Source organism: Mesitornis unicolor, unplaced genomic scaffold, assembly GCF_000695765.1.
Source record: "Mesitornis unicolor isolate BGI_N332 unplaced genomic scaffold, ASM69576v1 scaffold6865, whole genome shotgun sequence".
NCBI classification, from domain to species: Eukaryota; Metazoa; Chordata; class Aves; order Mesitornithiformes; family Mesitornithidae; genus Mesitornis; species Mesitornis unicolor.
Genome location: NW_010183384.1, coordinates 484 through 12,255, shown reverse-complemented (window position 1 = coordinate 12,255; position 11,772 = coordinate 484). Strand labels below are relative to the sequence as shown.

Sequence of the window (11,772 nt, the reverse complement as noted above, 5' to 3'; positions counted from 1 at the left end):
TTTTAAAATTAAAAAGTAATGAATCAAGATACTAAAAAATGGAAAAATAAAGAGCTGTGTGTTACATGTATGTTAGTTCAAGAAAACTTGTGAAAACTAGGAAAAGAGAAGGCTTCCTTCTAAGGAGAAGAAGGAAAGGGAAGGTTAAACTTGGAGATATTGGAAGTGTGGATTTCTGCATCTTTAGTTCCCCTGGCTTGTTAAGACCGATCCTTTGAGTCACTGCTGCAGTGAACAGATTTAATACGTGAGTATCACGGATCTGCTCTCACAGGTTGATTAACCATGGGCAGTTTAATGCAATTTAGTGTACGTTCTGAAACGTTTCGGTTGCAGCCAGTGACTGAACTTCATAAAGATGAGAAAACATTCAATATATGATATCGCCAGCACAGCACATCTGGCTTTTCCTCATCATAAAATCAAGCGTTCTTTTATTTGGCTACAGTTTTTGATAATTAAAAGGATGCATTTGCAGCAGAAGTTGCGTTGAGTTAAATTTGAGTCCGTTGAGTGTTTTGGCTTGAGGATTAAGCTGATCCCTGCCTTTTTTTTTTCATTCACGCTGATGCGGTATCATTGCTTGCTTTTGTTCCCTGCAGGTCATCCAGGTTGCCTCTCTGTCTGATGAAACCTTAGAAGTGACAAATGAGGAGCTTCACAGGCTGGAAGGTAACAATATTTATTGTAAGCACAAAGAGAAAGGGCTGTAGATCGCTGTCATACGATGAACTGTGTCCTGACAGACAAATGTGACTACTCAGCGAGTCATTTTATCAGGGAGGAAAAAAAATAACCTGTGGCTTGTGGCCGTTCCATTTTGGGATGCATCGCTCCTAAAACGGCTTGCAAAGAAGAAAGACCTTGTGCCGCCGAGTTTATTGTAGTAACTTGATAGGTACCACGCATCAAGGATTTTATTGAATCCTTAAAATGGTGAGACCGCATCTGGAATATTGTGTCCAGTTCTGGGCCCCTCAGTTCAAGAAGGACAGGAACTGCTGGAGAGAGTCCAGCGTAGGGCTACAAAGATGATGGAGGGAGTGGAGCATCTCCCTTCTGAGGAGCGGCTGAGGGAGCTGGGTCTCTTTAGTTTGCAGAAGAGGAGACTGAGGGGAGACCTCATTCATGTTTATAAATATAGAAAGGGTGAGTGTCACGAGGATGGAGCCAGGCTCTTCTCAGTGACAAACAATGATAAGACAAGGGGTAATGGGCACAAGCTGGAACACAGGAGGTTCCACTTCAATGTGAGAAGAAACTTCTTCTCAGTGAGGGTGACAGAGCACTGGCCCAGGCTGCCCAGAGAGGTTGTGGAGTCTCCTTCTCTGCAGACATTCAAAACCCGCCTGGATGCCTTCCTGTGTAACCTCATGTGGGTGTTCCTGCTCCGGCAGGGGGATTGGACTGGATGAGCTTTTGAGGTCCCTTCCAATCCCTACCGTTCTGGGATTCTGTGATTCTGTGATTTTGCGCCCCTAAAAATCATATGGCTCTCTTTTTAAAATCATATGGCTCGTATTTTTAATATGAGGCTCTCGGTGAGTCACCCTTGTAAGAGGATGAAGGTAAGGCTGTCTTTAAGGCACACGCTTTCTTCTAAGAATAGAAACTGCCCTTAAAACCTGCTGCTTTATTTCCTGCAGCATTTTAACTCTTTGAATCCTGTTCTCTCCCCAGATGGTAATGCTGCTGCTGCAGATGCAGAAGTTACAGCAGGGACAAATGGGAAAGGAAGCCCCGATGGGACATCTGATCTGGTCCTGTTCATAAACAACGCGGGACCTGGGGAACCCTGTCGGTCCACGTTGCAGAGGTGCCTGATAAGACACGATTTTCTTCCTGGCTTAGCAGATAATTGCTTTTACCCAGCTGGTTATTTTAAATTGCTTCTAGTGGCTTTATATTGTATTTGTCATTAAAGCCTGATTTTGCAGGGCTGGGGATGTGACTGAGAGAGAGGGTTGGCAGGTTTTCCTGTCGGAATGAGTGTGGTTTGCGGCTGTAACCCAACACGGTTGCCACCTGATGGCTGCCTAAATGGCTGACAAGGAATTATGTTCGTGGGAGTCGATCCAGGTCTCTGAATTCAAGAATCCATGTCGTAAAATGCTCTGGTGAACTCACTAATGTGCTTTCCTGATGATCTTCATGCATTGTTCTATGATTGAGACCAATTTCCAAACCAGATACATCACTAGTCAAGGTCAGAGATACCAGGGCGATGCTGTAAGAGGGAGCTTTGTCTCAGCTCTTCCTTTGCTCTGCCTGTGCAAACGTTAACAGAAGAGTTGAGACGTAGCCTGACAGGCCTGGCCATTGCGTATCAAAGCCATCACTGGCACAGGTTGCCCAGAGAGGTGGTGGAGACCCCATCCCTGGAGATATTCAAGGTCAGGTTTGATGGGGCTGTGAGCAGCCTGATGTGGTGACAGTGTCCATGCTTGGACGAGCTTTAAAGGTCCCTTCCAACCCAATATATTCTATGATTTAGTGACCACTAAGGGTATCTGGAGGCTTCTGTCCATGTCCTGTATCCAATCCAGTGATGAAATGGGAATCCTTTGCATAGCACTGCTCGTAGATGACTGACAGTTATTTATTGTGTCTGACTCGCTGAGATCTCGACATTGGCAGCTTCTTAGAGTTATTGTCCCTCACTTCTAAGTCACTTAGGACGTAAAACACCTTGACTCGACCGATCCAGAAGAGCATGGGGTGTTCACACAGCAAAGCTGTACTCAGATTTTTGGTTTTTATATATTTATTTCATTTATAACAATGATATCAGTCTCTAATGATGTACTGGAAAGCCTGAAATAGAATCTCTCTCTTTTAATGTGCTGTCTAGTTGTACTGGAATGTAACCGGGCTATTGGAGCAGGCAGTGGAAAACCACTCTGAGCTGGTGAAGAGGTACAGAAGTGTTCAGAGTGAGAGCTTGCACCGTAACCTCCTCTTCTTTCCTCTTGCAGTGTGATAAGTGGCATTGGCGAACTGGATATGGAAAAGGACTCCCCGAAGAAAGCGGATGCTCAGGTCAAAGACACACCTTATCCCGACTGCCCCTTCCTGCTTTTGGATGTACGAGACCGAGATGCGTACGACCAATGTCACATTATTGGAGGTGAGGAGGCCAGAATCCCCCAGCAGCCTGGTGTCAGCTGGGGTCATATATTCAGGTTTTTGTGTCATATTCTGGCTGGCTTCATTACATCCATCCTTCCTGGGGAAGGGATAAGGAGACTGAGCTGATGTTAATCCCTTATTCAGGAGATTTTTCAAGTCTGTTGAACTCTAATAAGTGTGTGTCAGTTGTATTCCAGCTTCTGTGATGGTTGATGTTCAGCCACTCTATGATTTTTCTCTCTTATTTTTTTTTTTTCTCTCCTCTGCAGCTTATTCCTACCCTATTACAACGCTGTCTAGAGCCATGAATCCGTATACAAATAGTATTTTGGAATATGTATCCTTTACGTGTAAAGTGCTGAAATTGAAATAATAATTGAAGAAAAATAAAATAAGAGGATGTTGGTGGGGGCTTCCAAAAACAGTTGAAGTTACAGCAGTCGCTGGAGACTTCAAGGAGGGTGGGAGAGGAGGTCCTGGCTGTGATTATCTGGTGGGACGCCGCTGCCATCATCAGATACTGAATTCTTGTTCCTCAAGCTGCAGCACCTCATGACTTTGGTGGGAGCTGCCTGAATTTGGCTGCTCTTGGGATTTTTAGCTGCTGGAAGGCAAAGCTGTGCTACTTGAGGACCCATCCCTTGCTGTTGCTGGAGTGCTGGGCTTCTCGAGGGATGCATTCATCAAATCCTTTGGCTTCCTCTCAGCACCTTGATGGGGATTGGCTTTTCTCTGGAGGACAGAAAGAGGATTATTAGCTAAGATTAGGCTGATAATTGCCCAGGTTGTTATCTTGAGGGCTGCAGGGCAGAGAGGACGTTGTGAATGACTGTGCTTTTTGCTGTTGCCTGTTACTAAATAACCTTCAAAACAGTGATGAGATTAAAAAGACAAGTCAGTGGGGTTATGCTGTGTCCTTCCAGCAGCTGAGAAAATCAGTTTTAAAACAGATGAAAGTTTTTTTTTCCTGCCTGATACTCCCAGATCAAGTAGGGAATCTCCCAGTCTCCAGCCCCATTTGTTCATCTCTCTCTCTACAAGATATTAACAATCTCCTTAAGTTTACAAATGAATCCTTAGCTCTTCTACCCCTCAGAAAAATGCCCACGGGAAAATTATCATATTGTACGACAACGACGAGAGGTTAGCCAGCCAGGCTGCGACAACCATGTGCGAGAGGGGCTTTGAGAACTTGTTCATGTTATCTGGAGGTAAGTGGGGGTGAGCAGGACTCCCTGAGATTTCGGGTGGGTAAACCGAGAGCGGAGAGCGAGGGTTGTATGAGCTGGAGATTGGAAAGAGCTGGATATTCAGCTCTGAGTGTTTTATTTGTGGTGAAATCATTGATCCCATCTTAGGTGGTGGTAACTAATAATGTGTGCTCTCTACATCTGCAGGCCTGAAGGTCCTTGCGCAGAAGGTTCCAGAAGGCCTGGTCACTGGCTCGCTCCCCGTGTCCTGCCAGGTGCCACCTCCCACTGGATCTGCCCAAAAAAAGACCTTTCCCAAAGCGCCACCCGCACGGGCTGAGAATAAACGGAGATTTTCTGCGGATGATCTACAGAAGATAAAGTACTACCTGGAAGAGGAGCGCGTTCCTTTGGACACTGCCAGTAAGACTCCAGGATGAGCCCTGCAGCTGCTTTCTGTAGCTCTTGAAGCTGCCCTGCAGCAGTTCTCTGCTTTGCTGAATTCTCTCCATGAGACACCGGGGAGAGGGGTTTTTTTGATGGATCTTTTTGGGAAGATCCACCAAAACCTGTGCTATACTGATCCCAGAGAGCTTAAATCTTCTGTTGCTACACGATGACAAAATCCTGGGCCTGCTGAGGGTGGGCATATACCATTTTACCCACTATATTTAAATGTATTTTGGTTTTCTTGGTTATTAGTAGGCTTCTTAAAAAGTTCTTAGTGTTGCACAGGTGGGTAGAGACTGCCTAGAATCCCTCACTGAATTATTGATGGGTCTATACAGAATCACAGAGTCATTAAGGTTGGAAGAGACCTCTAATATCATCAAGTCCAACCCAACCCCACCATGCCCACTAAACCATGTCCCAAAATACCTTTACAGTGAGAGCTGGAGAGCCAGCGAGTGGCAACAGATAATCTGTGTGTCCTTATGCTCTGTCATGCACACAACAACTGATCTTTTATTATTTCTCTTCCCCACCCCAGGCCGTCTTAGCCGTGGTTCTTCAGGCCACACTTCCAGAGCAACAACCTCAAGGCACAACCCCAGCGCCGCTGGCAGCGTGGGATCCCTCAGCGCCCGCTTGCTCAGCAAGTCCAGCCTCCAGAACAGACCATGGAAATAAAGAGCAGTGTCTTCTTTCACTGACTAAATGAAACGTCCGGGTTCTGGGTACTCTGAGCAGTGCAGCCCGTTTGTCATTTTAGGAATGCGCCGAAAAAAAACCCAGCGGTGGTTGCTAAATGACAGCACGGGTAAGGCTGGGGGAGCTGGAACGATATCGCTTTGGCAAGGCTGACCTTTAGGTGCAGTGTCAGGACAGAGTTGGTCCAATTTTTATAGAGGAGGGAGGAAACTGGTAGTAAAGCCTGCGACCGGTAGAAACAGTTGTGCAAAGCTTGTAGTTCAGACAGATGAGTTTGTGTCTGTACCACGCTCCTCCTGTGCTGTGCCCAGAACCACAGGCGAACACGTGTGAAGGTAAATGAGCCAGAAACCATCTGTGAGCAAAAACTGGTGGTGTATCTCTGCTACACAGACATTCAGCAACTTGCCAAAAGGCTGGAGAGAGGATTCCCTAAGTTGATTTTTATTAAATTATGATAATGAACAGAAGTATTTGTAATAAAGGTGGGGGTTTTTTTTGGAAATAATGCCCAGTGCGGCACTGTAACCTGACAGTTTACTCCTGGACAGTTTGTGAACCGGTTCTGTATTGTTAAAGGTAAGCTGGAAGGGGAAATAACTGTATTTTCCCTCTCTTCCTTATTGTCTGGAAAGCTTTTAACCGTGTTTTTTCTGCTTTGTTACTTGCCATGGTTAGAGATCTGTGTGGTAGTTTGGGGTCTAAATGAGATTAAATGAGAGAGTAAGGCTGAGAGATGTGTTTTAGCTGATGTGTCCTAGGGCAGATTGTCTGCTGTGCCCCTTTTCTTGGTGTGCAGGCGAAGCATCTCCTAAATTTCACCGTGTACCATTGGTTTGCTCCTTTTCTGACTTCCCAGAGCAAGTTGCTGGTCACTGGAGCTGCAGAAAACCGTGGCCTATATGGAGGAGGCGATCGCTCTTCCGCTGACGAGGCTTCCCTTGGCTCTCATGGGCTGCTGCAAGTCAAGGTTAGGAGGCAGAATGTAATTTTTCCTTCATAAAATGCTTTTTTTTTGCTCCTTGAAGTCAAACTGAATTCCTCAGTGGAGCAGCAAGGAGCTCTGCAGTACCTGACAGAGGTTGGAAATTGATTCCCAGTTACACCTTTGCCAGTGGTTTTGGAGCAGCGTCTTTAAGGTTAGGGTGACTGAAGGACAATTTTCATCTGCTCCCTCACCATGAATTTGGTGACTGAGCGGAGTGTGGAGATTTCATAGGAAAGAAATATCCCAGCTGTCATCAAATTGATGCTTCCACTGTACTAGTATTGGCCTAAAAATCATCTGAACTTTCCCTGTGACAAAGTGGAGTTGCCTACGAGAGACGTTGTAGGTGGTTATGGAGAGATCCTGCTCTCTAGGTTTTCTCTCTGGTATTGCTCAGCTTGGTCCGGCTTTGGCTTCTTGGTCTTGTGGCGTTTTTTGTGCATGTTTTTTTTGAGTTCTGGTGGGGTTTTATCCCCCCTTTTTAAAGTAGACAATCTTTAATAAGCCCCCCAATCCACTGCTGGTATAGGGGATAATTCTGGTGGAAGGACAAGGTGAGAGTTGGGCAGTTTAAGACTCAACATCCCTGAGCACGTTTACCACATTTATTATGTTTGTGTGTCTTAAATCAGGGACTGGCATTTTTGTTCTGACAAGAGCCATAACCTCAGTCCTCTCCAGAGAAAAGGGAGGTGATCAGAAGAGCGAGGTATCAGCATCCTCCAGAGGGAAAATAAGGGGGGAAAATCAAGGCACATAGGACAGAGCATTTCAAATGTGCTGAGCAAAGCACTTCAAGTTACTGGATGCCCCCCCCGAGCGTTCAAATACTCGGTTATATTTTTATATGGAGCAAAATCTGATTGCAGGGGGGTAAATTCAACTTCCCCAAGGAGCCCTTGGACGCTTGAAGCTGTACAAACCAGCTCTGATTTGTACAAATTGTCCTTCCAACCCATGTGCTAAAGATCCTGGGTTTCCATGGGAGTGTGTGTGTACGAACCCTGAGAATTGGGCTGGTCAGGTATGAACATTGAAAAATTGAAGATCTTAATTCAGCCCATGCTTAGGAAGTGGATGCATCTCATCATCTTAGTAACTCCTCTGCTTTCGTACCTTCCTACTCAAACCCACTTCTGGGAGATTTCTTGTTGTACTTGTAGGCATATTTAATTTGTATTTATTTATTAAGGACGTAGCTTGTCTTCCTAGGTCAGACAGGTTGCTTTCTGTGCAATGGCAGCATCACTTCTTGAGAGAAAAGTGAGGTTTTTAAATGATCTGAGCCCGAAGCAGGAGCTGCAGGGACCTGGTTCTTGTCCTCGCTCTTCACTTGCAGCCTTGGGGAGAAAAGTCACCTCTTGAGGCTTTAATAACTGAGTGACGATGCCATTAGGTGGGCTAATAAAAGAAATAAAAGCTAAATAAGGGTTTCCAAGGAGCTGGGGACTGGAGCATCGCAGAAACACCACGTTTAGCTTTGAATGTTGGGGTATGTCATGGGTTACACCGCTGCGTAGTCTGATCTTCATCTCCCACTGCTCCTTCTTGTGCAGCACCTCTGTTTTCACCTTGTCGTGAAATAAAACCATGGGACAAAGCGGTGTCTCCTGCATAATTCAGTTGCCTGAAGAAATGATACTACCCTCTTGATTTAGCTGAACGTGCACAGGAGAGATGTGAGATCAGGGACCAGTACAGCACACAGGGTGCGAGCAGGGGGTGTTTCGACTCCATGAGCACCTGGCAGTGTTAAAATTGTAAGCAAATACAAAACACATATCAAAATAAGGGGTTGTGTGTGTTGCTTTAAGCCCTGACTTTGCTCTGAAATGCATGAAAACCTCCAGAAATGAGTGGACAGAAGAAGTCTGAGCTCCTCCAAATCCAGGACATCAAAGGAAGAACTGAAGGTACCTTCCCATTGTACCTTCCCCATCACCGTCTTGATGGAGTTGTATGGTTTTGGACTCTTGTTTGAAGGATAGAGTCAAACTCTATAAAATCTGCAAGTTTTAATTGTTTTAATTTAATAAAAATTAAATGATGCTCTGTGTTTAAGTACTTCATTTCAGTTTGAGCTTTGACAGCTATGGGAGAGCGTGGAGCGATGCCTTCAGAAGCTGGGATTGGGCAGGGGCTTGGCTCGCCCATCCCATGGGATGGCAGCAGGTGAGGAGGGACCTTCCTACCTGCATCACAAGTTGGTGTTCGACCCCAAAACCATGCAGAATAAATCACATTAACCCCATTGCCTTGCATCACACATCCCTGGGAGGGCTGGGAATGGCAGCGGTCACTGCTTGCCCAGTGAGTGTCAAACTGAACCTCACAGAAACACAGAATATGAGGAGTTGGAAGGGACCTGGAAAGCTCCCCCAGTCCAACCCCTGCCAGAGCAGGATCACCAGAGCAGTCACACAGGAACACCTCAGGGCTTTGGGGGTCTCCACACAAGGAGACTCCACAACCTCTCTGGGCAGCCTGGGCCATGCTCTGCACCCTCACACTCACAAAGTTTGGCCTCATCTTCAGCTTGAACCTCCTGTGCTCAGCTTGGGACCATTGCCCCTTGTCCTGGCATTGGACATCCCAGAGCAGAGCCTGGCTCCTTCCTCCTGACACTGCCCTTTCCAAATGGATCCCCAGGAATGAGGGCACCCCTCAAGTCTCCTCTGCTCCAAGCTCAAGAGCCCCAGCTCCCTCAGCCGCTCCTCAGCAGGAGATGCTCCACTCCCTTGATCATCTTTGTGGCCCTGCTGGACTCTTTCAAGCAGTTCCTGTCCTTCCTGACCTGAGGGCCCAGAACTGGACACAAGATTGCAGCTGTGGTGTGAGCAGGTCAGAGCAGAGGGGCAGGAGAACCTCTCTGCCCTCCAACCACCCCTTCTCATCCACCCCAGGATGGCGTTGGCCTTCTTGGCTCAAGGGCACATTGCTGGCTCATGGGCATTGCTGCCACCAACACCCCCAGGTCACTTTCTGCCTGGCAGCTCCAGCCACTCATCCCCTTCCATCCTATGCTCTGATTTGGAAAAACAAGGAAACACCAAAAGCCAATTTTCATCCTTCTTTACATGTATTTATTGCTTGCTTTTCCCCTACAGCGAATTCAACCTATCCAGGTCTAGTAGGGATGGTCCCGTGCGTGGAGCATGATGACCTTCAGCGCCAGCCACGTCTCCTCGGCGGTGGGGACGATCTGCTTGGCGGGGAGCAGGAAGCCGTAGCGCCCCGTGTCCCGCAGCTCGAAGGTGAAGGAGTATTTTATGCCCTGGTTGTACGTCCAGTCGATGGTTCCTCCGCTCGCCTTATCTGAGAGGGGGAAGCAACAGGAGGGACGTGAAACATCGGTCGCTCTGCATCGTGTGGGTATTTCACAAGGCCTTTTGTCTAAGCTGATTGCGAGTGGTTCTTTTGGGGTTTATTTTGGAGGTTTATTTAATTTTTAGTGCCCTCTTGTTACTTACAGATGGTGGTGATGATGCTGCCGTACTTGTAGTTGGTGCCGTACAGAGAGGACAGAGCCGCCACCGCCTTTTCGGAAATCTCATGCTGGAGATACACAGAAGAGCAAAAGATGAGCACAGGAAAGGGAAAACCTGTGAGATACAGCCTGGACGAGAGGGTTTTTCCCTCATATCACGAGCAAAAAGGACATTAAAGCTCAGCAGCCTTGGCTTGGGGTGTCCCCAGGGGCTGGCAGAGGCTTCATGGCTTCTTCCCAAATTGCCAATGCCCCCTTTGAGACGCAGGATGGAGGTTGCACCTCCTTGGAGGAGGAGAGCAGCCTCCCACCATCCCAGCCCTCTGTGTCAGCCCTACCAGTTCCTTCTGGTCAGGCACTGGGGTGGTGGTGTAGCCGTAGGGGTAAAGCAGGAGCTGGGAGTAGCTGTGGATGGAGACAAAAGCCTTGATGTTCCCGTGGTTCTTCACGAAGTCCACGATGGCCTTCACCTCGGGCTCCGAGTTGGCATAGGGACCATGGTACGTCTCCGAGCAGGGGTTCCCGCTGGCCCCGGACCCTGGGGACAAATGAAAGCACAGTGTGGGTGTTTGGTGGCTTTGGTGGCAGTTGGGTGGCTGAGAAAGTCACAAAGACAAAGGGTCTTTTCCATTTCCAAGCCCAAGAGCTTTTCCCACCCTCTCAGCTGCTTGGTGACCTCCTTGGGCTCCTCCTAAATGTGTCACTAGGGGACACCAAAGCCCCGGTGGAGCCAAAACCCACAGAGAGCAAATCCCATCCCTTCCCCAGGGGACATCAGGGGATCTTTCTGAGCCAGAAAAGGCCTCGGTGCCTCCACGTGGAGGGCAGAACCCCACCATGGGGCAAGCGGGAGAGCCCTGACCTCCGAAACCTGCATCCCAGTTGCGGTTAGGGTCCACGCCGACGCAAATGGAGCCCGAATTCTTGGACCTGGTCTTGCGCCACATGCGGTTCTGGAAAGGCAGAGCCATCTCAGCTGGTGTCCGGGGCTAGAGCTCTGCCAGCCTCGAGCAAAAAGGGGGATTATTTAGGGAGCAATGGGTCACGGTGGTCCCCTTCCCATCCCATGGTCAAGGAGGCTTCGACCTTTCAGGGGTCTTGATGGGGCACCCCAATTCTGCTCCCCAGCCCCATCCAGTGTGGCTGTAGGAGCCAGGGAGAGGAAAGCCTGGGTGGTACCTGGCTTTGGGTGTAGGCGAAGCCATCCGGGTTGGTGACGATCTCCAGGAAGATGTCCATCTTGTCCAGGAGGGAGGCCAAGTCTTGGTCATTCTCATGGTCCACAACAATCTAGAGAGGATGGAGGTTTGGAGCTCCCTGGCACTGCTGGATCCCCTCCATGGGGTCAACCACCCATGGTGGCTACAGGACCCTGTGGCCTTTTGGGGACATAAGACACATCCAGGTTCTGGCCGTACCTTCTTGGCGAACCAGATCCCGCTGGCCTGGGTCACCCATTCGCGGGAGTGGATGCCGGTGTCAATCCAGATGGCCGGGCGGTTCGTCCCCCCTTTGCTGAACTGGAAGAGCAGATGGAGGGCGTTGGCTTTGTCCCTGGTCCTGTTTCCCCTCTCTGGTCACCCCACGAACCCCAAATCCTCACCTTGAGCACATAGAGGGGGCGGTTTTCCGTTGACCGGCCGATCTCGAGCTTGCTGACCAGGTTGGGGTTTTCGGCCACCAGCAGGTCCATGAAGGTGTTGATCTGGGGGAAGAGGGGTGGGGGGGTTAAAGGACTTTGCAAAAGCAATACCAGGATGCAATTTCCCCCCCCCCCCCAAAAAAAAATGCCCCAAATCTGGGCTTTTCCCACCTCACCCCAGCGG

The 11,772-nt window shown here is 48.5% G+C and overlaps 2 protein-coding genes across 2 annotated transcripts in view; one reads left to right on the top strand and one right to left on the bottom strand.

Moving 5' to 3' along the window:
* Positions 1–602: 602 nt before the first annotated feature.
* CEP41 (centrosomal protein 41kDa) lies at positions 603–5,450 on the top strand (the record flags this gene model as incomplete). The annotated part of the gene is made up of 7 exons (XM_010184111.1): positions 603–672; positions 1,681–1,816; positions 2,976–3,127; positions 3,399–3,466; positions 4,226–4,340; positions 4,527–4,742; positions 5,311–5,450. Coding segments are annotated over 7 exons (897 nt in total), but the record flags the coding sequence as incomplete, so codon positions are not given.
* A 4,136-nt stretch (positions 5,451–9,586) lies between these two features.
* The window catches only part of LOC104540326 (carboxypeptidase A1-like), a gene marked incomplete at its 5' end in the record, with an annotated part of 2,490 nt that continues 304 nt past the window's right edge, over positions 9,587–11,772 (bottom strand). Inside the window, 7 exons of the mRNA XM_010184110.1 lie at positions 9,587–9,774; positions 9,930–10,014; positions 10,285–10,484; positions 10,809–10,899; positions 11,126–11,236; positions 11,365–11,466; positions 11,550–11,651. Coding sequence (XP_010182412.1) covers positions 9,587–9,774; positions 9,930–10,014; positions 10,285–10,484; positions 10,809–10,899; positions 11,126–11,236; positions 11,365–11,466; positions 11,550–11,651 — 879 coding nt within the window. The remainder of the gene's footprint in view (positions 9,775–9,929; positions 10,015–10,284; positions 10,485–10,808; positions 10,900–11,125; positions 11,237–11,364; positions 11,467–11,549; positions 11,652–11,772) is intronic.